The sequence below is a fragment of the Ursus arctos genome, unplaced genomic scaffold (genome assembly GCF_023065955.2).
Source record: "Ursus arctos isolate Adak ecotype North America unplaced genomic scaffold, UrsArc2.0 scaffold_30, whole genome shotgun sequence".
Lineage (NCBI taxonomy): Eukaryota > Metazoa > Chordata > Mammalia > Carnivora > Ursidae > Ursus > Ursus arctos.
The window spans coordinates 10,620,278-10,644,933 of record NW_026622986.1 but is presented as its reverse complement, the minus strand read 5'-3'; the positions used below and the strand labels follow the sequence as shown (position 1 = coordinate 10,644,933).

Genomic DNA, 24,656 nt, shown 5'->3' with positions numbered 1-24,656 from the left:
CAATAGATCTTTGGAGTAGGTAAATTTCATAGATCAAATTTTATAGATGCAAACACTGGGTACACAAGGCTTATGCTTATTCCCCAAAGTCACTAAGCAGTGAAGAGGCAAAACCAGGTTATGCCAGTCCAAGGCCTTACCACCACCCCACACTGCTTTCCAAGGCATGGCCGACCTAAGCCGCCCCAGGGAGAAGAGTCTGGGCGGCTTGCTTACTCCCTCTGTTTATTTGCATGATGTTATGCTGTTGAGCTGGATGAGTTTAAAAGCAGACCATGGCTGTTGCCACTGTTTGTTAAACATTGCTACTTGGAGCAGGCATGAATACAGACAGCAGCTTGAGTTCTTAGTCATCTTGAACAGGATCAAGCAGGATGAATAAAGGGAAAAGCAATTCTAGGTGATACGGATGAAGGAAGCTCTCCCACATGCTATGTTTTCTGTTGGCATGTCTGTTCTTTCCTACCTTTGTTATACTTTATTCTTTTATCTGGGACATTCAAGGTAATAATAGTAAGATGATCTTTCTTGAAGTTCTCTCCAACTCTGATCCCAACTATTACTACTCCACAACAGTCTTTCAGGTCAGACATCTTTCCTTTCCCAAGGCTCTTCACTAAACATTCCGTATCTCATACGCTATGTGTATTTCTGCTTTCTTGCACACAAACTCTATATAGAGAATTATAATTATGTGATAATACCTTCCATTTATTAAGCACCTGTTAAATGCCAAGCACTGTGGTAGGCACATATATATTGTATGTGGTCTCTAAACCTTGTAGCAAATCTACAAGGTATGACTCATTCCTCTCACTTTGCAGATGAAGAAAGCCAAGCCCAGAGTGACTGAGTCTGGATCTTATGTAGTGAATGGCAGAGCGGAGATTCAAACATAGATCTGTCTAACTGCAAGGCCAAGATTCTCTCCAGTACATAACACACAGGAATAATGCTTGTTGTGTTAGCTACTGAAAGAAGGTATTTAGTGAAAATGTTCATTTTAAAGTTACGCATTTTAACAGTTAGCATCATACTCTCTTTTCCTCGGCTCTTAAAGGTAGGTTGGTGGTCTAAGGTGATGAAAATCAAACCTAATACAAATGCAGTGCTCCCATATCATATCCCTTACCAACCTAAAGAGACTTGCAGCATATAATGGACCCTTCTGTTCTACTTCTTTCTCCACCTGGTCAACTCTCAAAGGAAAACAAAATTCATATGATCATTGAGGTCTAGAAATTAACTTTTATTTTCAATCTGTCAAGAACTCCTGGCAGTTATTAATTTTATTAAAATGATTACATATGGCAAAACAAAGAATAGAGGTAATTCTATTTCTCTACAACATAAATTATGAGTTAGATTCTTAGCTGCTGGCTCAGCATTGTTCAAGATTCTTTAAAAGGATTGGGGGGACTTTAATTTCCAGAAAATGTTAAAGCAGCAAAAGAAAAAATAAATTAAAAGTAATTGCAATTGGAGATATTGCCAAGGATGTGCTAATTATAAAATCTTCTTGATGTGTTTATAGGCCAGATTCCAAGCTTTGGTATTTAAAAAAAAAATCATGTGAAAGCTCTGCTATATTGGCTTTTCATCCATAGTTTATAACATAGAACAAATTTGCTGATTATTTTTAAAAAGATGGCAAAAATGAATTATGACTAACTCAAATAAAAAACAACCAGCATCTATTCATCTAACTGAAATACGTCAAACAAAATCAATTTTATTAAAATATTTAATACCAGAATAACTTATAATAGTATGAAAAAGAGTGAAGTACTTGTCCTTAGTTTTCTTTGACATGATCACATTTTGACAAAATTAATTTATAAAGATTCCGAAGTTTTTAGAATGGATCTGTGTCTGTTTAAGGATGTAAACCAAAAGAACTCATACTTCATCTGATCATACAGTCATAACTTAACATATCTTGCTTTGCACTTACTGTTACTGCAAACAGCAATTTAGAAAACAAAGTAAAAATATATATATACAAAATATTTTTATATCAAATTATTTTCATTACACTAAATAAACCCAATCCCCAAATGCTATGTTACATGAAAAAAGTGTCCTACAATTCATATCAAGATTGATACTGTCCGCATATCAACTAGAGCAGCCTTTGGTTTTAAAAGCGTTTTGCAAAATAAAGAAAAATATCACCACATGGCTGCACTACTGGCTCTCATTCACACTCACAAAAAAGCTTTCCAGTTTAAAAAAAAAATTACAAAATAGATTACATACCCAGAAAAAACATCCCACCATAAGAGAGTCAAATCCTTTTTACTTCTCTGTAGCACATATACTCTGTTATATTTGGCATCTCCACTGTTTATTCAAGTTTCAAGTCTCCCCAAGCTGATTAGAATATTATTGTTTGATTGAAAACTATACTCTTCTTTCTTGATATTGATTATTCTCACTCAATGATAGTCTAATTTAGAAACAAAGTGTTCTTTCTTTTAATGCACGATTTCACTTAATTCTTACTTTAAATGTCCTACTTGGCAAAATTCAAAGACTGTCCATGTTTTGTTTTCCATATGTTTTAAATTTAAAAACCAATTTTATGAGTGTGTATGTATATTCACATAGAGATACATTTCTTTCATTGTCTTGTTCTCGTTGCAATGCAAATTGTCCATCAGCAATTAGAATTTGAAATGAACCAACTAAACGGTTTTTTAACCATTCCATATGAAAAAGTTTCCATCACAAAAAGCACTGAACTCTAATGCAAACAGGATTACGTGTGAAAACTAAACTATAGGTTTAGTTCTACACGGGAACATTTTGAGTCATTTACATAATAAAATTTTTAAAAACTTCAGCGAAACTTAAGAAAAAGAAAATCCAAATTAATTCTAAAAGGGCATTGTGGTATTTTCCAGCAATGCTTGGAAAAAGTTTTTCAGATCACCACGTGTGCACTGGGATTCTTCTTACGTGTACATATTACGTGATCGCCGCTCCTTTCATTTTGGAACTTTGTAGTGTGTCAGATAGGCAGGCAAGATGCATGCATGAAATTCTCACTGTCACTCTGAAAAGCATGCTGAACAACTTTAAAGGCTGCAGAAGTTTTTTTTAGAGGAATGTTTCATTTGGGCTGAATAGATTTCCAAGTTTCAACATGTGAATTACTGAATACATTGTGAGGGCTTTCAGCGATCGTGGTTTTAGTCCTGGAATGGTTACGGGCCCATCTGGAGGGACACACACAGACTAACAAGCGTTGTGGTGCTGTCGTTTGAGGCATAGCAGCTCCACTATGCCCACGTTGTTGCTGAGTTTGGGGAAGCAAGGCACTTACTGTAATGGCAATGCAGACACTTGATGCATAGTTTGAGTAACATAAAATAAGTTACTATTTTTGATTAAAGTGAGGTTTTTATAATTTATATGTCTTTTATAGAAGCAACTAAATGATATATTTAGGATAATTAAAAACAAGAAGAGGTTCGAAAGGGAGTCATTTTCACTTCTGCTTCGGCTCTTAGGAGGAGGATTTATGGGAAAACACTGACGTGAAGAACAGCCGTTGGTCTGAAAAGCAACAAACCCTTAAAACTGCTGGGCCAGTGGCACTTTGACGGTCTTTACTTCTGCTATATGGGACGACTTCTGGATGATGCAGCTGGTAGTTCCCTGCAGTGTGTCTTTGCCCTGTGCAAGATTCGTTAAGGCCATAGCTGCATTAATCTCCTTCCAGTACGTGTCATCCTTGCTTGGTCCCTTCCTGTTGGCTGCACTGGATTTAAGCAAAAAAAGAAAGAAAACGATCAAAGGCACTGCAATGTACACAGAAAATGGCATCAGTGGAAAGCACAACGGCGGATAAAAACATATTTCTCACCTGTCGCCCTTATTGGATCCATTTTCCAGAGCGTCTGTAAAAACAAGCAAATATTCAATTATTTTTCTTTTCTTCTTTGTTTTTTTGTTTAAAAAAATTTTTTTTAATTTAAATTTTTTTAAAAAGCTTTTATTTATTCATTCGACAGAGAGAGACAGTGAGAGAGGGAACACAAGCACGGGGGAGCCAGAGAGGGAGAAGCAGGCTCCCTGCCAAACAGGGAGCCCGATGCAGGGCTGGGCTCCATCCTAGGACGCTGGGATCACGACCTGAGCTGAAGGCAGAAGCTTAACCGACTGAGCCACCCAGGCGCCCCTTTTCTTTATTTTTTGATCTCCGGAGTTGCATCATTAATGACCAGGAATAGAAGCTCATCAGGAAATCTGGTTGAAAATCAGTTAATTTTTTTTCTTTTTACCAAGATAAAGTAGTTTAAATTAAGGCACAAAAGAAATCTCTTTGCAAAGAAGCAGGAATAAGATGAGAACAGGAAATAAAAAATACAAAATAGCTTCCATAAATAAACAAAACTCTGACGTTGATTTATTCTGAGAAATTGGGCCTTTTCATGAGGAGGCAAACAGAAGGTTAACTCTTCCAGAGGGACAAGAACACTAACTCTTCCTGAGGCCAGGTTCTGGTCTCACCCCTCCACTCACCTCCTGTGCATCTCTGGACAGGCTATGATGCTCCCACAGTCTGGGATGCAGTTTCCTCAACTATAAAATAAGGGAGTTCCTAGAATTTCAGAATGCCTCTGATTCAATATTCTATGACTTCATGGGAATCGAACCTTCATCTCGGAAAAAGGACTGACAAATAGCTCCCTCTGGCTAGCTAGCAAATGAGTGACCGATTCAATGCAGCAGCACAGGACTTTGGCCATATTGGAATAAGCAGGCACCAGTTTTCTAGCTGCAAAGGAACCCCTCATGCTGCAGGAAATGAGCATTACGGTGTGAGCTTTGCTTATGCACTCTCTCTTTTGGTGTAGATTTCCTCCCTCTCTCGGGTACTGATGTCTACCAATGCAAATATCAATATCAAGAAAGATGAAATGAACTATTGATCTTGATTAAATCTCCCTAGGTAGCTTTGAGGCTAAAAGAATATGGTATTGGGAACACAAAAATAGACGTGCTGGACAGAAAATGTACAGAGGGTAAAGAGGATCTGCTAGCATGGCATGGGAAGTGGGGACAAAGGAACGGGATTGGGACTCCCCATCAGCCTATGAGACTCCAAAACTAGGCTAAGTCACAACCACCACCACCACCACCACCATCATCAACAACAATAAATATTACCAAGTAGTTACAAAATGAGGCACTTTGCCCTACACAGGAAACATGAAAAGCACAATATTTACTCAAGGCCTTCTGGTTCTATGGCTTTTGGAAAGCTGTCTTTTCCTGCCCTCCATCCTCTCCCTTTGTTTTACCTCCCCCAACCCAATATTTTTGAGGGCATTTTTTTTTTTCCCCTCTGCAATGCTCAAGGCTAGTAAGGCCAGGCAGCATAATTTTCCAGTTCTGGGCTCTAGGACAGTAATGGGACTTGAGAATAGGACTCAACATGATCATAATACGGTAAATTTTCCAGGGTAAAATTTTCCAAGGAAGATATGGTCAAGAGAAAATGATTATATGTCCATGGAGATGAGGCAGCTAAACTCCTGTGTCCTCTAGGAAGGAAAAGAATTAGGAAAACCTGTTAGTGTCTCCCGAGTCAGGCCTCCTGGTGTGGACCTGGGGACAATAATGGGTCACTATGGGCTCCTTGTACAACCCTTCCCAGGGACCCCGGGAGCTTAAAAAAAAAAAAAAAAGAAAAGAAAAGAAAAGAAAGAAGGCAAGCAAACAAAACAAAAACACGTAGTGCATAAATGACAAGGTTGTTATGAGGAATAAATGAGATGCTATGTGTCTGGCCCAAAACAGAACAACAAACATTAGTCCCTTTCTTTGATCTCCTTTCATTTAGGGATCCTTTGGGGAAATAGCTCCATCTGTTAGCAGCTAGATGGTCACCTTCTAGATCTTCTGGTCCCTTCTAAGTTGGCCTGGATGCTCAGCTATATTTCTGCTGCTTTTGGTATTTTTGGAACTATACAATTACTTACGTAATTGAAGGAAGAGGATGACAATTTTTAATTCACAGAACTCCAATAATTCTAGTTTACAGATCACTTCCTATGGGCCTGGAACTATTCTAAGCACTTTGTGTCTTAGCTTATTCCATATTAGTGACTCTGTACGTGGACAGCATGTCTCTGTTATGTCTGTTAAGTCATTCTTTGTTTCGTACTACTATCTGTAAATCTCTACTCAGGAATGACAGAGACAAGGCACTACCAAAACAGAGACCAAGTCAAGGCCTTTGTTTAGGAGGAGGAAAGCCAGCAACATTGGATATTTTACAGAGAAAAAAAAAAAAGAGTTAAGCCTTTGCTCAATTTTGCCCACAAATTGCAACAATTCTGTTGCCAAAGTGAAGCAATAGGTTATGGAGATATTTATTCAATGGAAAGACTTGGCAAAAGCAGAATAAGTTCCATGAAGCTTAAATAACATTAGGGAAATAACAAAACATAATTTAGAAAAGACCATGTAACTGATGCCCTGGCTTACAAACAAAGCAGCCTCACATATTCAAAGGGGACCCGAGTCGGATTCCCTACCTGAACGGTCAACCCAAGAGTGATTACCTCACAGAAGGAAGCCTGTGGCTATCAAATATGTAATGGGTTACAGAACCCAGAAATGCCATAAATGAGCGGAGCCTGCATGCAAAAGGAGAACATGTAATTCACTCTTAAGGTCCACGGAGAGCTTCTCTTTAAGAGGAAGAATGAACTTGGATGTCCTGCAGCCAGTCAATGGCTAGAGGCTGCTAGCACTCGCTGTGGCTGCCTCCCTGAACTTGTTCCACTGAGAAACCAGCTTACTACAGCCAGCTGTGCAATTATAAAATTCTGCCTACTCTCTGGGTGTACGTGTGTTACAGTTTGGTGCCTGTGAAAATACCTTTTAAGTGTAAAACATAGATTCCAATCCCCGTTGGGTATTCTTAATTAGTTTCACGAATTCCAACAATGTCCCCAGCAGCATTCAAAAGACTGCATCCTGCATTTTATTTCTAAAGCTGATGGGTACGTTCAGTGTCCTTAGGTATGGATTCAGGTTCTTCTCCCAGCAACAGAAAAAGGTCTTCATAAAAAGTAATGAATAGAAGAGACCTTCTGCTTCTCTATCAATAGCAATGCGAAAACAGTGTGTAACAAAGCTCAATGTCAAACATTTCAAACCAACAAGAAGGAGGTGACTTACTACTATTTAGGGTGGGGGGGCGGGGGAGGGGAGAGTCTCTGTGTCCAGGGTGCTTTTGGTTCAAAACATAAATTGGTGTTAGAAGGGCATGTTTTTTCTATTACTGTTATTGGTGGGTTGCCCGGTGTCACTAGGATATTATGCGTCCAAGAGCCATCTCCTGCAGGGCAGTGTGTTCTAGTTCCCAGAAGAACTCACAGAAGGAAGATAGCAAACAGGGGTCCTTTTACTCTGAAACATTTGTGCTTTTGTAGGAAAGCAAATGACAATACAGTTCTGGTGGCTTGGGAAGATTGTTTTTCTAGTCCTTTTGCTGAGATGAAATCTGGGGAAATACCCCAGCTATTTTAGGGAACTGATATCATTTGAGGGGAACTCAGAAAATGTACAATCTACTCATTATATGAAGTGACTCTATTAAATGTGAAGATGTTTTTTTCTTCTGCTTTTTTCTTTTGAAGTGTAAACTTGCTGGCTCTTATCTGATTCAAGTATTTTGTGTCTTTTCAGCCAATAGATAGGTGTGGTGGGTCTACTGACCCAACACCAGTGCTCAGGGGGCTCACACCACTTCTGCCCACTGCAGACAGGTCGTCTCACGGGCTCCTGTCCAAGAGTGGCATCCTGTCACAATCGGACAGGGGAAGGAAGGATTCTGAATGCTGCTGAAAAGACAGAAATCTTAAGTGAGCCAGAGTAGACGTTTCACTGCTGGTAATTAACATGCACAGACTTAGGGTCTGACTGCCCTACATTCAGCTCAGCTGTATCTCTCACTCTGCAAGTAGCTTGGCTCGGCCTCTCCGAAGTCTGGGCTAAAATGCCTTTTTAGATTCTAAGGTTCCAAAAATCAGCTACGCTGTCAATTACCATAAAAGCAACTGGTTGGCAGGAACAACCTACTGAACCAGCCAAAAGAGCGTGTTTTAAGACCAAAAAAGAAAAGGAAAGGAAAAAAAAGAGGTGCGTAGTTAGGAAAATCTTGGATGCCGTAAAACCCAAACCATGTTGAAACTTAAAGTGGGGCTATCCTCAGTTTGGACATGTGTTTCCTTATAAAGTTACGTAGAGAAACAATTATACTGAAAACCACTTCTATTGCAATCCGAGATGTGTAAGCACCAAGCTCTGTGGGCAAAGTGTCCACTCGACTTTGATAAATGCAATTTAGAAACGTATTAGTTCTGATATATATTCCTGAAGTAAGAGTTACGGTCATAAAAAGAGACGAAAATATGGCCAAATCTGTTTCTCTGAGATTTTTTTTCAAATTTAATCAATAAGCCCTAAAGTTAGGAATGTTTAAAAATATTCCACAAATGTGGAGCAGTAAATCACATCACTGAAATGTAAATAAAGAATATGAGAATTTAAAAAAATTAAATAATCTGAAAATCATGGACTACATATTTCCCTAAATTGAAATGGAGTGAGTCAGAGTTCCAGATGCTTGACAACTGTGCCCCCTCCCACTGTGTCCGTTTGGGGCCATCACTGGGGACAGCTGATGTGGACAGCCAGGGGTTGGTGTGCTTCTGATCTCAGAGGTCCCAAGAGCCCCCAGGATACCAGATCAGTTTCTGGAGTTATTTACATACTTGGAAGAGTTGAGATAAAGAACAAGACTCTGGCAAACCGGGCAGATGGAAAACCTCTCTGACGATTATGAAACGCCGACGGCTCTAAATCTACAGGACCTTATCCCAAATGGACGGAGCGATCCCTGGGTCTCCCTGCTCCCCGCTCCACAGTCTCTATCTTTACTTCCCTACATACTGGGTCCAGGCGGGGGTCACACACACCTACAGATTGGTTCCACTGTGACTCAACACTTTCCTTTTAAAAATAGCATATGGTGTGTTTCTCTAAGAAAGTCATACAGGTTCACTGTAGAAAATCTGGGGAAAAGTATAAAAGAGAAAATAAAGGAAGTTTAGGGATAACTAGTATATTCTTTGAATATATGGCTTTCCAAGCAAGTTTATACATGTTTTCAAAAATGGGGTCATTCTATACATGTTTGCTTTTTCCACTGAACCTCTACTTTTGCCTTATTAATAAATAAGATAGTAATCTTGTTAATAAATAAGAGAGTAATCTACCATGTGGCAGTGGTTTTTGCCTGTGAAATATAAACAGATTGGAAGAATTCAAAATCCAGCTTCATCCAGTTTAAACTTGAATATTGAGAGACTCAAATGTTAGGAGAAGGGGTTATCTTTAAAATAACAATTACTAACATTGATTGGATGCTTATTCTTATGCCAGGCACTCTAAAATGTTATCTAGTTAAATGCTTACAATAACCCTGTGAAATAGCACCATGGGCCTTATTTCCAAATGACACTGCAGCTTAGAGGGGTCCAGAAACTCGCAAAGGACTCAGTTTGGCAATGGGGGTGGTGAGTCTCAGCTCCACGTCAGCCGACTCTGAAGGTCATGTTTTTAACTATGGCATTCAATTATTCGAGTGGTCTCTGTCGATAAAGCCACCTTTGAAGACCATGACAAGGCTTAATGTACTGTTGACACAGAAAGCCCGTCGAATGACAACCTATTAAAAATCTATTAAGCACCTTTTCTGTTCTTTCTGTTAGTATTTTAGACCACAGAGATGCAAAAAGAGGCTTTTTTTCCTGCTGATTTGATCTATAATATATATATTAAAAAATCTGTCCAAATCACAGAATAGGGACTCTAAGCTCTCTTGAGCTGTCTCCCATGCTTTAATTGGATTGACATTTTAACAGACGTGATATCCTTATAATCACTCTTCCATTGCACAAAGTGAATTACTGCTCAATAACTCCTAGACAGCTGTGGCTGCATCACTTTTAGAGGAAATTTTTGTGGTTAGCCTCTCTTTGGGGTAGTCAGAGCTTCTGAATGAGTAACGATAAATCATTCTAAGTGATGTTTGCCCCAGCACGAAGGAAAAAAGTACCCAACAACCTGCAACACATATTTGTTGATGACGGAACTGCTTCTTCAAGTTCCACTACAACCAAAAGTGAGTTCTACTTTAAAACTTCAGCATGGCAGGAAGACTGCATGTGAGCCTGTTGAGTACCAAGGACACTGCTTGCGAAGTGTTACTGGAGCCCGAGGTTTGACAGCCTGGAGACGGTGGTTGGGGGTAGAGTTTTCAGGCTTTCTGAATAGTAAGAATTATAAATGAAACCCACCTCATATTCATGGACAGAGTTAGTATTTTTTTTTTCCTTTTTGCAATATACTAGCTCAATTATTTATCCCGAGGCCTAAAAGAATGAGTGGCTTCCAAAATCATTTCAGAGTTTGAAGAAAAATCTTTTCCAAAAATTAAGCCAGTGTTTCCTCCAGCCATGACTTCGACCATCTGGCCAAAGATTCTTTTCCTTCCTGCTACCTCTCATGTGGGCTGGCCCCTCACTATGGCTAATGATGCCCAGATGTCCTGGATCCACAGGATCCCCACCTTCGGCTGCCTCTCTGTCAATGCATCATCTCCTCTAACTCCTGCCAGGAAATAAAAATTAGAAACCACACCCCTCTCTTCTGGACCAATAGCGAAGAGCTCCTTGGTCAGGGTGGGGGTAAGCTGACATCTCAAAGCTTTCGGGATAGGTTATATTTCCATTAACAACGATAGAACATCTTTATTGTGCCAGCAGTACCCATGTGTGTGTGCAAACCTGTGAAAGTGTTGCTTGGCTCCCTAACAGTTAGGGAGTAGTGGGCTTGATGGCTTTCCTTATTAGGCAGAGCATAAGACCTTGAGACTAATGGCTCCTTGTGAATTCCAGGTGGTACCTTTGTTACTGTAAAATGCACAGGTACTCCGACCTCATCAATCTAGGCTGGAGGACTAAAGGCGTAGGAAGCGGGATTTATTACTTGAAAGTAACTTTTCAAACAAGCAGAGTACCACCCAGTTATAATGGCTCTACTTCACTTTCAATCTTTTTCACTAAATACATTAAATATTCTTGATGCTAAGTTGTTCTGCATGATCCCATCTACCAAGATTGCTCCTCTGTGATCTCAAAGGCTCCACCTTCCCAAAGTCTAAAACTTTCAGTCTGAAACTTCACTTTGAAAATTAGAACGCAGTCTGTGGGGAGGAAATTGTTGGTGAGTGACCAGAAAGGGGGTCTGGAAATGTTAAATATTCTCATTTCTGTTCTTAGCTCATCGTTATTAACTACGAGGGTGGTCTGGTATGAGACACAGAGGCAGCCTAGTGCAATGGTTGGAGCCCAGACCCTGGAACCAGACAGCAGGAGTTGGACCCCTGCTCCACCAATTACTATCTGTTTGACAGCTGACAAGCTGCTTGACTTTAACTTTCTCACCTACATAATGGGGCTAATGGTACTATAATAATACGCTTCTTCTGAGGACCACCACGTGATTAAATATTTTCTAAAACAGAAGAGAACTTGAGCATGTATACCAAGCACTATATGAACCGTCGTAAAATTAAAAAAAAAAATTAACCTCCTATCTCACTTTACTTTTTACATCTAGACTATGGGGTTGAATATAGTCACCAGAAAAATTAGTATTGTTCAGAGATTTAATAAGAAAACCATTATGTAAGAACAAAATATTTCAACTCTGGGCAAAGCCCATCATCTCAGATTAATGGATTAAGTGTGCAGAATCTATCATCCTGAAGGACAAAATGGCTTTTCTGATGCTCTTCTGTGCCAAACTATCACAACAGGCCAAGACAAAGAATACTGGAGCCACATGAAAGAAGAGCTGCAAACTTTAAGTGTCTAATGGATTTCGTTACTTCATTTTTCTCAAGGGGAATATTGGAGATGTTACCCAGAATGTTTCATCCATGAAAGCTAGGTTTCCAGCCAAAGTCTCAGAAAATGACTTCCTAACTATGCATGAATAACTTCTGTGTGTGTCTGTGTGTTGCAAGGAGCATTAATTGTTTATAAAAGCGCTCCTTTTGCATGTCAGTTGGGCTACTAGTTTTGAAAACTGGATGGACTTACCAATTCTTAGCTAAACCTTAATTTTGGCCCAAAGTTGATATCGATAGTCATCCCCTAAGTTCTTCAATAGCACCAGAACTCATTCTCCTGAGATGGGTTTTATAGTCGCTACCCTACCTTTCTAGAAGGTTGACTTGTTTAATGAATATATATCTGTATAGTGTTAGGTTATGAAGTATTAATATGTCCTTCTTCAGCAACAAGAAATGGAAAAATATGCATTTGTAATAACCTAGAAACTGGCTGGAGAGTCTGGCTCCATCTATGTATTTTCAAGCTCTTCAGTATCTCTGAAAAACCATCAAAAAGTATTTTTCCTTTGATATATGAACCGTAGTGTATCTTTGAGTTGGCTCACATTTTTGCCATGCTTTTCAAATTCCTCAAATTACCATCTCCAGAAATGGCACTTGAGACGAGGAGACCTTGCTGTTAAACCTGTCTGACTGCATTAACACCAGAAATGACACAATAAAAGAGATGACGCTCACAAACTTCTTGGATCTTTCCGAGGAGTAGGAAATGACAGCTTCTCTACTCACAGTTCATCTGCTGTATTTATTAATAGAAAAGAAACATATTTTAGACATAAGATGAACAGGATTTCCAGTCCTTCTACTTTTCAAATACATTTCAATGTTCTTAATACACTTAAAGTGTTAAAACTGTACTTGGCATGTCAGCATTCTATGTTCACACATTTCTACATTTAAAGGTTCTGTGATTTTCTGCTTTTCATCTCAGAAACAGTCATTTAAAGTCTAAAGTAGGTTGGGGAGGGGCTTTGAAATGAAGACTGGGAAGATTTTTGCTGATGATATTGAAGGGCATGCAAACTTTAAAAAGGAACTAGGTGTAAAGGGGAGATAAAATGCCTTCTGGGGACTTGGTTGCTGCTGGAGGTCTCAGAGTACTCCTAGTCCAAAGGTCTTCTGATGACCCTTTGGGTCAAGGGCATACTAAATCTCCCTTCCCCCCTCATTTAAATCTTGTCAGAGGTATCCACTTTAAATTTTGTCCAGGAATCTACATCCCAAAGCATTTATTAAATTCCAATAGTGTAGAGATTCTAATCCACTGTTATCGCCTAAATTTAGAATACAAGAGACATCCAGGAAAAAAAAGATGCGGGACAAATGGCTGAATAGTAACAAGCTGATCTGTTTGGAGGCAAAACAAAAACATTTTATAAATCAACAACCATCTTCTTGTACCATAATTTGTAGAAGCACAGGATGTATCCAAATAGCCAATTCACTTGGGCAGGATATTTATGCACTCTGCATCTACGTGTCTTCCCTACAGAATGGGGACAACAGTAACACCTACTTCCCTGGGTTGCTGTGAGGGCTAAACGAGGTGGTGAGTGTTGAACTCTTGGAACGGTGCCTGGCCCATAGTAAAGGCTATGGTGTTGCGATTCCTGAAGTAAAGAAGCAACGTTGTCAGTCATCCTTCACCAGTCACAGGGGCTGCTCCAAGTGCCACAGAGATGCTGGCCTCATGTGAGGTTCCCGCTATCACACCCTAGCCTCTAACCCATCTTCTTGAAATGCTGTAGAGAGGAGAATAACGTACACAGGGGAACTTCTCAAAAGGGCAGGCTCCTGGATCCCATCTCAGACTGTGATTCTGTAGGTCACAGAGTTGCTAAGGAATGTGCCTTTGAATGAGCTCCCCAGGTGCTCTAATGTAGATGGGGAAAGGGTTGCCCCCACGGAAAAACTGCTGTGGAACATTCAGAAGTGGTTGTGTTTAGTGCTGGAATTCCTGGGGGTTCACTCCAGTGTTGCAGCATAAGGCAGAATTTCTTCAGTATGTTTCAAAAATCATTATGGATTCTTAGTATTCCAACAAGGGTCAAATAACAAGGCTGTATTTAACAAACCAAGTTCTTGAGTCTACCTTCATGTGAATAGGAGATATAACATTATTGTTGCAAAATATTGTTCAGAAATGGGCTTCAGAGATACTTTCCATTGTCTTTTTGCTGAAACATGAATATAATACCACTAAAAATGTCTTTTTTGGGGAGGATAAAACATTTCACTTTACTTGCATTGCTTTTCCCCAGTTATTATAATTTTTAATATATTATATAATTCAGGGACAGTCATTATAAATACAAACTGGAGAATAAAGAAACCCAAGATTTTCACTGTAATATATTACAGAATACTTCAGAATAATCAAATCATCCTCCTTCTAATTGGAACAGTGATGGTAACAATATACTGTTATAAGATCTGTGTTTTTTGTTTTGAAAATAAACATATTGGCCCAGCTCTATATTGCTGTGATGGTGGGCCTTTTATTTTTGAAACTCTTGTATTTTTTTAATCTTTCCTTTGGGAAAATAGGGTGACAGATAGTAATCCACATGGGGTCATCAAAAACTAATTATTCAACCTAACATAGAATTTCTTCTTTCTAGGGTAGGATAACAAGCTTTTTTAAACTAAAGTAAACTTAGTTTCTGCTGCCCTTAGTAGAATGTTTTATTCAGGCCTGCCTCAAAAAGAACAGAGCATTGTTTTATTATACAGCAACATGGTGATGAGGTTTTACAAACAGTTTTTGGCTATTTTTAATGTTATTTTTACAGCAGCCCTGAGACATAGCTGGAGCTATATGATCTCTAAAGAAGAACAAGGAATATGGGGTACAGAACCACCATGCAAAAAGTAGGTCACCACCAAGGCCAAAATCTCTAAAATTGAATGCAGTGGTCATGATGTTGAATACAGTTGTGAAGAAGGATTGAGAGGGTTCTGTCCAGGCCTGCCAATGGCTCTTAAACAGTGGCAGAATGTCAGAGCATCTTGGACCAAAGGATTGAAGAGAACCAAAGTCCTAACTGTGATCACCTCAAAGCCACCTAATGGTCGATGGGCAGGCTGAGAACTGAGAACAACTCTTGGCTGGGTGTCTGCAGGAGGGTGGGCTGATAATGTTCTTTTCCCAGAGCACACAGACTCATTCTATGCTGAGACCACCACTGCCAACGGCCTACCAAATTAGATGTAGCAATTCTAAAATAATAAGATCCCACACCAGGGCTTAAGAAATGTAATATTAAAAAAAATGTAATATTCAGGAAGGGTACTTCTGTGAGCATCAAAAGATATTAAAAATATAGTACTTAAGCGCAGAAACAAAGAAATGATAAAGAGAAAGCAAGCACCCTTATTCATGCAACTAATCATGCGTCAAACAAAACAAAACAAAACAAAACAAAACAAAACAAAACACCAGAGCTCAATGACTACCAGGAAAGAAGGAGAGAACAAGTATAATATACAGAAAAATTCTTGCAAAGCCATTTCATGAAAATGTAAACACAAAAGAATGGCATGTTTTCATGATTTAAATATATTTAAATGCAAGCAGCTGCCATACATATTGTCTTATAAGTGTCATATGCTGTTATAAGTAAATAAGGCACCTTAAAAATAAAAAAGAAAACATTTATTTTAGTCATTAAAAAATTATTTATTTGGAGAAAGGAACAATGAACCTAATACTTTTTCCAGGCTAAAAGTAATCCTCTGCTCTTCTATTTTCTACCATTTCCCATACTTTTTGAGACATTGGAAAGAAATGTACTATTTTAACAATCAGTAATATAAGCCAATTTTAAACAAAAGAGAGAAAGGGAGGGAAAAGGCAGAAGGCTGTGCAAAAAGGAAAAGAGAGCAAAAGTTACATTTCCAGAACAAACTAGATGCACTTATTCACATTTTTGTTTCTGGTGATGGAATACACTATACATTCTCAAAAATAATTTAAAAATTAAATTCTCTAATTCTAAATTCTCTCCAGACATCCAGAAATAGATTGTGAATCAGCAATGAGAAAAAGATAGTAATTATTGCCTTGAATCAAAGTATTATATAAAAGAGCCTGGCTCTCATAATAAGCTATACATTTTCATCATGAAAGCAAAAAAAAAAAAAAAAAAAAAAATCATCCTTTTCGGGGGTGGGAGTAAGGAAGGCTAATAATTGCCAGGAAAACCATACATTCCTTATAAGAGTCCCAAGCTCTTGTAGGTAAGTAGCTCTCTCCCCTTCCTAACAGGATGTGGTAGTTCTAGTCGCTTTTCCACACTCAGGAGGTGGAAGCCAAGAGGGGTCGGCATTCAGGGGCAGACTAGTTTTTCACAAGAAACCAAGAGCTGTGAAGGGCCCTGACCCTAGAAAAGTGCCACAGCACCACTGTTCATGACATCTTCTATTATTTCAGATGTCTGTCTACTTAGACGCACACCCAGTTAATGCCCAGCATGAGCGCACCACTCTCTGTTATGCATACAGTTCACATATGGGAGCTGAGGGCATCTACTGAGCATAGGAGGAGTAACCATCCTTCCCAGGCCACCCACAAAGGGAGCTGAACACAAGACATTACAAAACACACATGAAGAAGTGAGCCATTGTTTCAGGCTTCGGGGCAGCAGTAAGACGAGAATAGGAGGGGAAAAGGTGGAGTTGGCCAGCAAGGCTTTTTAGAAAAAGTATTTCTCTTATTTTCCAAACTTGAAGTAGCTGGATACATTATCCAGTTGATTTTCAGCCTACGTTAGGAGGTTTATAAAAGCCATTCTATAGGATAGTTTATTAGACAACATAATATATTGATTCTCACTTGGACAAGAAGATGGCCAATACTCTCACAGTGAAAGAAGCAAGAAATCTGTATTTCAGTTGACTTATAGGAGCTCCTAGGAGAAGAATAAAGAAATGAAAGATGAGCAGTGATAATGAGCCCTAGGTGAAAATGCATTTAATTAATTATTCACACAACTAATCCTTATAATAATAAAAATTGGCATGGCTAGGAAAAGCAGAAAGTGGGCCCAGAAATAGAAAAGAGATTGTTTTTACACTGAAGAAAAGAGGAAGTAATGGGCGTTTCATGGGGCAAGTGTTGGAAACATCTATCAAAAGTTGCTTTAGAAACGGGAGTCAGAGTTTATGATTAATTGAAGAATTTTTCAAGTGGAATTCCAAGCTAATTTTAGCAGTCTTTGAGGCACAGAGAGAATAAACAATTAGTTACTCAATTCCTCCAGCTGCTTTTAATGGGCTTCGTGTCTTTGTTTTGGTTTATCATGAATTGAGTACACCTGTTCTCTGCTAATCAGTGCAAACTGTGAAGGGTACATTCACTTAACCACACTCGATTCCCCCAAGAGTAAGGTACACTGGAAAGAGAGTAGATTTGGAAGCAGAGAGCTTGGGGTCTGAATCCCAGCTCTGCTACACATTAGCATGTGGCAAGTTACCTAATCTCTCTGAGCCTCATTTTTTTCATCTGTAAAATAGATACCAAAAATATTGAACAATGAGGACTATTCTAGAAATTAGAAATAATCACTATAAGACACAAGGCACCCAGTAATCCTCAATACACAGCAGCTACAATTATTCCACAATTGGAAATACTGTGTAGTGGCAGCAACCTTTAACGAATGTGGAAGATTTACCCTGAAGTGGAGCAGATAACAAATAACACAACAATCCCAAATAGCTTTTGTATTTGAATTATCTAAGCTGGGTCAAGGGCAGCCATGTTATGTCTATGATGCACGAGTGTGGAGAATTCTCACAGGAGCAAGACTGCATGTTATGAAGGCTTCGGTTTTGCAATGGCTTGGAGAATATCACTTCTGTTGCTTGGTAGCCATAATATGCAAAATAATGAGGACCGAATCTTTGGTGAGACTGAGAATGAGCATACCAAGGCGAATTCCAGGATTATGTCAGCAACTGGTCTTTTGCTGCTCATTTTGGGGCTGGCACATGTCATAGCTATTGGACATGTCATAGCTATTGGCACACATGTGTCACCCACGCAATCATATAGGTATGTTGGACTGTTTACTCTTAAATGCTTGGAGAAAGTTTTACATGTGAAGGCCCTTACTCCAGATAGAATATAGCGCTTGAATTTGGGGAAACAGCTTCGGAAATTCCCAATTCTTATAAGCTACTTCTCTAATATTTGTTATTAAGAATTTTCTATGAAGATCTAACTAACTGGTATACCTGTCCTTTTCACAAGGAATAAAATAACGACTTAAATCATATTTAAAAGACCTTAACTGTATCACGGCTTCATCTTAAACAACTGTATGTGATTTCCTTAAATTCTTGATTGACTGGAGCAAGGATGTATAGATTATTTTAAATACTCCTGATATTTTACAAAGAGACTGATAATTTTTAAAAAGTTCTTCCCACTGCATGGCAGAGTGGGAGAAATACTTATTTTCTCTTGAAAGATTTTTTTGCCATCTTTGGATGGCTGGCACTTAGATTGAGAATGTACAACTACATTACAGTGAGTCCGAACTTATCCGGGTGAAAACCGAATTATCTTTTTGTGTTAAATGGAAAAGTATCTTTACATATATCATTTCATCCCCCCAAACCCTCCCTGCCTGTTTTGGGGCATAATTAAGGGCTAGGTCAAGTTAACACAATTCAGATGATGATAATATTTATTGAACATTTGCAAGTCATAAGTGTGTAATTTACCTCATTTCCTTTTTGTATACACCTATCATTTCCCCCATTTTACAATATGGAAATTGAGACTCAGAAAAAAAGACTGACAGGTCCAAGGCCAAATTGTTAGTAAACAACAGGACTAGTACTAGAAGCCAGACCTTTGAATTTTAAGTGCAACAGAATTTGTTCTTCTCCAAGTTGTCTTTATTTACTTATTCACAAGTCCATGGGTCACACAGCAAACATAACTGACCGCATCTTATATGACAGGCAAATGTGGTAGGCCCTAGAAATACAAATCACAAATGCATCTCGTCCCTAAGCAACTCACACTTTGATAGAGAAATGACAACAGCTCCTTATGGGAAGTACTGTGGGAGGGAGCAAAGGCAAGGGCAGCGGGTGGGGGTCCTGAAAGGAGAAGATATTCCTGAGCAGCAGGCAGAGGCTCTGGGCAGTTGCTTCCAGCTGCAAGCAGCCTCCCGCACTCATGCCAGCATGTCCAGCCAATGTTATCATTATCTGAGTGCCAAGTCCTGGAAAAGATGGGAAAGCACAGGCCTGGGGTAAAGATAAGCAGGAGTTACTCAGGTGAAGAAGGTGCGGAGAAGCATCCCAAGGAAAGGGAACGGCTGACTGTGTGAAAGCACAATGTCATGACATGGTACAGCTCCTTTGGGAAACTTTTTGGCGTAGCCGAAATGAATGAGGTGTGTGACAGGGCAGTTGCGAAATAAACCAAGAGAGATTAGCAGAGGCCAGGCACCGAGGGGTTTATGGTTTCGTGTGCAAGGTAAGGAGTGGGAACTCGGTCCTGCAAGGTATGGGAAGCAAGCAGAAGATATTTAGCAGTGGTATGATCAGATGTGGATCTTAGAAAGCTCCCTCTTGCCCTAGTGGAAGACTAGGAGGAGCCAGGTGGGATCATGGCAGGGACCTAAGGCAGAAACGAGGAGTCCTGGGATTAAGGAGGGAACAGTGGAGATGGCGAGCCAAGATTTGAGAGATAAGGGGGCAGTCTTGTTGAATGACTAGATGGGTGCAGGGATGGGAGGCAGGAGACTAAGTTGCCCCTTAAATTTCTGCCTAGGATGACGGGTGGGCAGTGGTGACATTCTCTGAGTGAGGGAAAAAAGGAAGAAAAACAAATTTCCCTTTGGTGGAGGCAGGCCACAATGAGTGATTCTGACATGTACAGAGTCTGAGGTGTTTGAGGACCTTCAAGTGTGGACGTTGATGTACTCTTAGAGATGTATGACACCACCCTTAACATAAAGAGCAGACTGTTTCTGAATTACTTTTAGAAATTTTTTGATATTTGCTCCTCAAAGCATTTATTTTAACACGGAAATTCATCAGCATATAGGAAAAGCAGGTATACAAATAAATACAGATGGGTCTTATATGAATCTCACTACGGAGTAATATTTTAGTGATAGATCTAAATATTTTCCCATATGCTCCGTTAATATTATTCAACGTGATTTAAAAAAGTGTAAAATACCAAAGTCTTGAAAGATGAATTATTTAAAGATCTTTATTAGTCACACACCCTTAATACACACTGCATTGCTCTGAGAAGGAAATGTACACCCAAGGGTGAAGGGGAAAAAATAGTTTCCTTAAGTGAAGGAACGGGAAGAGCAGAGGACCTATCTGGCCGCTCGCCAGTCTGAGAATATTGAAAAGCTAGACGTTTCAAGACAAATCTCCAGTAATCCATCTTTTACCAAAGTTCTCACTTAAAGTCCACTTTTTGACATGAAATATTTAATAGGAACTTATTTTAGCCACAAAGTGCCCTTAAAAAAAATGTAATATTGGACCCCATACTAGGCTAAAAGAGGAAGGTATTAGGTGACTGAAACGAAACTTGCTAAAAAAAAAAAAAAAGGTAAAAAGGGACTTGTAGAAAGCTTAAAGCAGTTAATGAGAGCTTCTCCTGAAAACTGAAAGTAATGACAACACAAAGTTTCTTTGCTATTGAGGACAGGTGCTTCTTAAAGAACGGATAAATCAATAAAGTTCGTTTTCTAGTGGCATCTGGAACCACAATTTTAATCTGTTGAAATGGCAGAAGGACAAAGAACAAAATACAAATAAACACAAAAAGATTTCCTTTTAGAAAGAAGCCCCATGTAATTGGCTTCCACCCTCGCAGTTTATATTCAGCTCCCTGGCGAGGAATAATTCCCTCACGAAGGTAGCTTTTTGTTGGGTGACTGATGATGTTCATTCGTCTGGCATCTAAAAATTAGAACATAACAAGCTTCTAATCACCACTTGTTAATTCAAAACGAAAAGAATTCTTTTTTTTTTTTTTTCCATTGAAAGCAGATTGTAGTAAAAAAGCAGCATTCTCCAAGGTCATATGCTGTTGGCAAAGCTCAAAAAAACCTTGTAGTCCAACTTGCTCATGTTCAGCTGTGTTTACTTAGACTTAACATGACAAAGTCTGCCTCTGATTATGCTGTGCAGTCATCTGCCCACAGATAAATAGATATTACACAAACTTTTGGAGAGAATGACATTTGGCCTCCATAATTTTGGAATAATTTACTTTGTACCTTCAACTTAAAACACCAAAATGATCCACAATATGTTTTGGGAATGAAACATAAATATTTCATTTTACAAAGGGAGCAGTCTCCATGACCTTTATGGATTTTAGGTGATTTACTAACAAAGCATGGTACTGGTTTGGAAGGTGTGGGGTAGTTCTGCAACAGGCAGTTTGAGGCAACATTTATTTCAGCCTTTTCAATAACCATCAAGATTTCAAGGAATTTCTGTAAACAAACTGTCACTTAAAGAAAATAACTTTCCATCAATTTTTGCAACAAGTCTCCAGAACAGAACATGCATATAAAAATAAGAGTTAACTAAATTATTTCCAGAGACTGCATCTTGGAGTAATGTTTACACTATCGGTAGAAAGCAAAAGCTCAATGTTTTACCACCATATCTTACACTAAATGCAAAATTTTGCTTTTGGAGTAATGTAAACCATTTCCACAGCATACAGTCTGTTCCTGATTACCAAAAAATTGATTCTGGCCCATCATATTTACTTTGCTTGTTGTTGTATTTACATAATAAGAGATACACATACTTTCCTCTCCAAACTGAGATTGTTTCAAAGGTGGAAGTACTTATTATATTCCCCAGCTATCAATCAATAAACCAATCAATCAACAGATCTTTACTGCATTTTGCTAACAGCTGGTAACACAGTAGTGAATGAGGGGGAGGTGGTTCTGTCTTCTGAAGTTTATCTAATGAGAAAAATGATAAATGGAACACATGCTGTCACTTTCTGGGTTACTCAGCTTAATGTGAAGAATTATGAGTTTTCCTCCATGGAAATGAATATATTTTCAACCCTGAGTCTTGTTTTATTATTGAATTAACTTAGCGACGGAGCCCTTCATTCGGAGTGGTGGTGCTCTGTGAAGGGAGCCATGACTATTCTGCTGTGCCAGGTCACTTTACCAGTTCAGACCACATCTGTAAAAGGGTTAGTTTTTGACTGATTCCTTTAATGCTTTCCAGGGTGGCCTTTATTCTAATTTACTGAATTTGCTTTGATAAGCACTCTGTAAAGTGAACTAACGTAAAGGATGGCACTGTTGCTGTTCTAGCAACTGTCACTTATATTTAATAAGCAAAGATTTCCGAAAGCCTTTCCCTCTAAACAACTGAACTGATCCATGTACCTTATGCCACATTCCCCCATTGTTTTCTCTTACTGACATTGAGATCTATAAAAGATGGTTTTAGGTATATATATATATATATATATATATATATATATGAATATGTTTTCAAATGTACGTGCCTTTAAGGTCAGCAAACAAATCCATGACATGTGCCGGAGACTAGTGTCCTGCTCATACCAGTCTCTGCAAGAGCATACATGTAGGCCTCATTAGCTTTTAATGTAAAACTGCATCCGCAGTCATTCTAGAAAGGGCAGATTCCTCAGATTCGACATGTAGTCAGAGAACTGAATCCAGGAAAATGAAAGAGTATGAAATTTTCTGCTGAAGCCCAGCCACATGCCCAAGTCACTGGTGAGACAGCAAGCCCAGTGAGGAAGGCTGTTGCTGCTCGAAAGAAATTACTTTCACAGCTTGATTCCGCGGTCCTGTGACGGCTGCCTCAAAGAGGAAGGTAAGTGGTGTTAGAAAACATGGGGGACAAACAGATGACCACACAGTCTACTTTCTGAGCATGGGGCTGTGGGACCGGTTGATATATTAAAGTAATGAAAACCCTTTAAGGTATGGAGCCAGTTGCTGGGGGATTTCTTACAAAGGAAAAGTAAATTTACCAATCTTATTAGATTGGATCAAGACATAACCCTGCACAAAAACTAGTACAGAAGCTCATTTTAAAAAAGGAATACAAAAACCCTATATGCACAAATTATCTGAAGTTCAGTCAGGGCTATCAGGCAGCAATGTTATGTCTAAGAAAGGAATGGCATCTCCAGACACACAGTTCACGCTCTAAAACACAGAATTTAACACGGAAGAAAATGTTATTTAGCGGATCACTTGATGGGAATTAGCTCGCAGAAGATATGTAGTTGAATCAAGTTCATATGGCTCTCTCAGTGTTAACCAAAGTTGGAAGAAGAAAAAAAAAGGAAAGCTTTCACAACCAAAAATCTTGAAAAATTTCCTATATTTTTTGGTTTCATTTTTCCCAGAACTGAAACACCACAAAATAACACCACCTCAGTGCACTCACTTCCAGCTCAGTCAGGAAGTGCTGAGGTACATAAACATTTTTTATTTCACTTTTTTACAAGAAGGTGACCAACATTTTCTTAGCCTTCCAAAAAGCTTCAGGTTTGGAATACATTTTGGTTAAATGTCAGCAAAGGAATTTGCTCATCGTTCAAAAAGCACATTTTCTTTCCAACCTTGGAATATATGTAGAAACTGTGTTGTGAATGGAATTACAAAAAGGGCTCGGAGCCACAAAGGGAAATCCAGTTTTACAATTCTGAAAAGAGTTGTGTAGGGAAGCATTCTCTACAGGAGGAAACAGGAATAGCAAGGGACATTCATATCGCACAGCCTGTCAAGGGCTTTCAAGACTGTTATCAACAGCTCTGAGAGGTGGGTAATTTTCTTTCCCTCATTTTACATATATGGAAATAAGTCAGAGAAGTTAGATGACTTATCTAATGTTTTTCAGTTAGTTAGTGGTAGAGAGAAAAATATCTGAACCCAGATCTTCAAAATCTAAAGCCATAATTTGAAGTCATGGATTGAAAAGCAAAAGCCAGCATCGTGCATGATGGCAGAAAACTAGAAGTGTTGCCATGAAGGTCAGAAGCAAGATAAGAATGTGCTCTGTCATCACTATTATTTAACACTGTACGTGGAGGTACAAGTCAATGCAATAAGCCAGGGAAAGAACTCATGGCAAAAATTTCAACAGGAGGTAAAGCCATCACTGTTTGCACGTCCTGTTACTAGAAAACACAAGGAAGTCAACTAAAAAACTGCCAAAAATAATTAAGCAAATTTATGGTGGTAGCAGCGTATAATATTAACATATAGAAATCAATGGCATTCTCATATAAAAAACAACTAGTTAGAAAAATGTGATGGAAGAAAGGATTCTACTTACAACAATAAAACAGCAAAAAGATAAAATACCTTCAACTAAGTTTAACAAGAAATATGCAAGACCTATTTAGAACATTTTAGAACCCTACTAATGGCCTCAAAAGAAGACGTGGACAGACATACCAAGCTTTTGGATAAGATGATTCTACATCCTAAAGATATCAATTTTCTGTAATTAATTTGTAAATATAACACAATTCCAAGAAAACTAACAAAATGATTTTTTTAGTAGGCAAGTTGATCCTAAAATTAATACGGAAAAATAATCAAGCAACAATAGCTAGAAAAACTATGAAAAAAAA

General features: G+C 38.8%; 1 protein-coding gene across 4 annotated transcripts in view; it reads right to left on the bottom strand.

Moving 5' to 3' along the window:
- Positions 1 to 1,228: 1,228 nt before the first annotated feature.
- Positions 1,229 to 24,656, bottom strand: part of MKX (mohawk homeobox) — a 64,034-nt gene continuing 40,606 nt past the window's right edge. For 3 of the 4 annotated variants that reach the window (XM_026483518.4, XM_057304657.1, XM_057304656.1), the window contains exons 6-7: positions 3,872 to 3,905; positions 1,229 to 3,766 (exon numbers count right to left, since the gene is read on the bottom strand). In XM_026483518.4, coding sequence (XP_026339303.1) covers positions 3,580 to 3,766; positions 3,872 to 3,905 — 221 coding nt within the window. In that variant the 3' untranslated portion in view covers positions 1,229 to 3,579. The remainder of the gene's footprint in view (positions 3,767 to 3,871; positions 3,906 to 24,656) is intronic. The other variant, XM_044378562.3, reaches the window with a different exon arrangement.